This window comes from Talpa europaea (assembly GCF_964194135.1).
Source record: "Talpa europaea genome assembly, chromosome: 10".
NCBI lineage: Eukaryota > Metazoa > Chordata > Mammalia > Eulipotyphla > Talpidae > Talpa > Talpa europaea.
In genome coordinates this window covers 104,608,282-104,610,032 of record NC_140077.1, presented here as the reverse complement: position 1 = coordinate 104,610,032, position 1,751 = coordinate 104,608,282, and the positions used below count along the sequence as shown (strand labels likewise).

General features: G+C 48.0%; 1 protein-coding gene across 1 annotated transcript; it reads right to left on the bottom strand.

Annotated features, from left to right (window-relative positions):
- Window positions 1-1,004: 1,004 nt before the first annotated feature.
- Window positions 1,005-1,340, bottom strand: LOC311178278 (small ribosomal subunit protein uS14-like; the record flags this gene model as incomplete). Its single annotated transcript, XM_084244750.1, has 1 exon — window positions 1,005-1,340. One exon carries the CDS (start codon window positions 1,338-1,340, stop codon window positions 1,170-1,172), a length of 171 nt encoding a protein of 56 aa, XP_084100876.1. The 3' UTR covers window positions 1,005-1,169.
- Between the last annotated feature and the right edge of the window lie 411 nt (window positions 1,341-1,751).

The window sequence follows — 1,751 nt, the reverse complement described above, 5'->3', positions numbered from 1 at the left end:
GCCCCACAAACCTGCCTGCTCTAAATAGGTTCTGCCATCTGCCGCATCAACATAAAACATGAGACTTTAATGGGAAGGAACTTTAATACAATTAGGAAACAACACAGGAAAGGCAAAGAATCTAGTTTCTAAATCAAGCACCCAAAGTTACCCGTCCCCTCGTGGGTAAAAGTCCAGCCAAGCAGGATTGGCCCAGAGCAAGGCCCCAAAGCCTGCCACAAGTCCTAAGCATCTCCCAGGGGGGACCCACAGAAAAGGATCAGAAACAGCCAGACAAGTCTGGAAGGAAAAGAGCAAAATCAAAATCAAGACAAAACCACCACTGTCACCTCCCCTCGGGTCTCACCCACATCTGTGTCACCTGGTCCATGACCAAAAGGCAAGCGCAGTTTCTTCACGTATCTCTCAGCTCCACGTGCCTCCTCCAGGTCTCCTTCTGGCTCCATCCTGCTTCCCTTCTTCCTTAGTCTCCTCTCCAGCTCCTTCTCTCTGCTAAACTCCACCCTCCTTTTGGGTGGGGTAGGAAACCTGGAACCTCCCCCTTTCCTGGGGACCACACCCTTACACCAGGAGGCCCGGGCAGCGCCTTACAAAGTGCCAGGCCCTGTGCTAAGCCCAGGTGTGCTTAGATGTGTGCCCCTGAACTACTGTCTGCCATGGGCAAGCAGAGGAGAGAATTACCGAGAAGGACTGGAGGAGAAGGCCCCAGCAGCAGGGACTCAAGATATAGCAGGTCCTCAAATAATGGCATTTCATTCTCTATAATGATGATTAGAAAAATATAAGCCAGCTTTCACTACCCCTCATTTCACTTAAAGTGGTGGGGCTTAGGGAGGACTTGCTGTACTTTGAGGCCCCTGAAGTCCAAATAGAAAGTTTCAACTTGAGAGCAGATGTTATCCCAAAAATTCAAGTAGAAAAGGAACTGAGCAGAGATGACTAATTCGGGGACTTGGAGGTCATGGTGACCTTTGGCTGCAATTTCAGTAAAAACAGTCAGGAAAGTCATCTAAGGGATAAGGAGTGAACAAGTTATGGGGAAGGGAGGGACTTTGAGTGTCTAAGTCTTTTTTTTTTTTTTTTCATAATTGAAGTATTTTATTTTATGTACAAAAAACTAGTTTCTGCTTTACAGTAGATTTCTCCACAGCCAATTCAAGGAAGATCATTTAGTCCAACTTGATGAAGCCTATGTTCTTGGCGTACTGACGGAAACACTGGCGGCACATGTTGAGCCCATATTTCTGGATCAGGCCGTGTCGGTTTGAGCAGACTCGGCAAGAGCGAGAACCCTGGCCGAATTTTCTCGGGTGACTCCAGTAGAGCTGCTGGTGACCCATCTTGCTTTCTCGGAAGCAAAGAGGCAAAAAAAAAAAAAAAAGCGAGTGTCTAAGTCTTTTTGCTGAGAATTTTGGTAGTGAAAGGGAAGAAAGATGTGCTGATAGTCCTTGGGGAGATAAATTTAGGATTTTTTCATATAAGGAGTTTGGGTCGCCTGGTATTTACAGGAAGAAGGACCCAACGGAGAAGAAATGTTGAAAAATCAAGACGAAGAGTAATGGGCTAGAGTCCCAGTGAGCACATAACTCTCTCCTTCACTGCTGGCTGCTAGGGACCCCAGTCTCCACGTAACAACCATTTTGTCCTCACCTCTGCTCGCAGCCCTTAGTGGGGTGATGAGGCTCCCAGGGGGTGGCTCCTGCAGTCCTTCCAGAGAGGCCCTGCCCTGATGAGTGGTGTCTCCCTAGGGC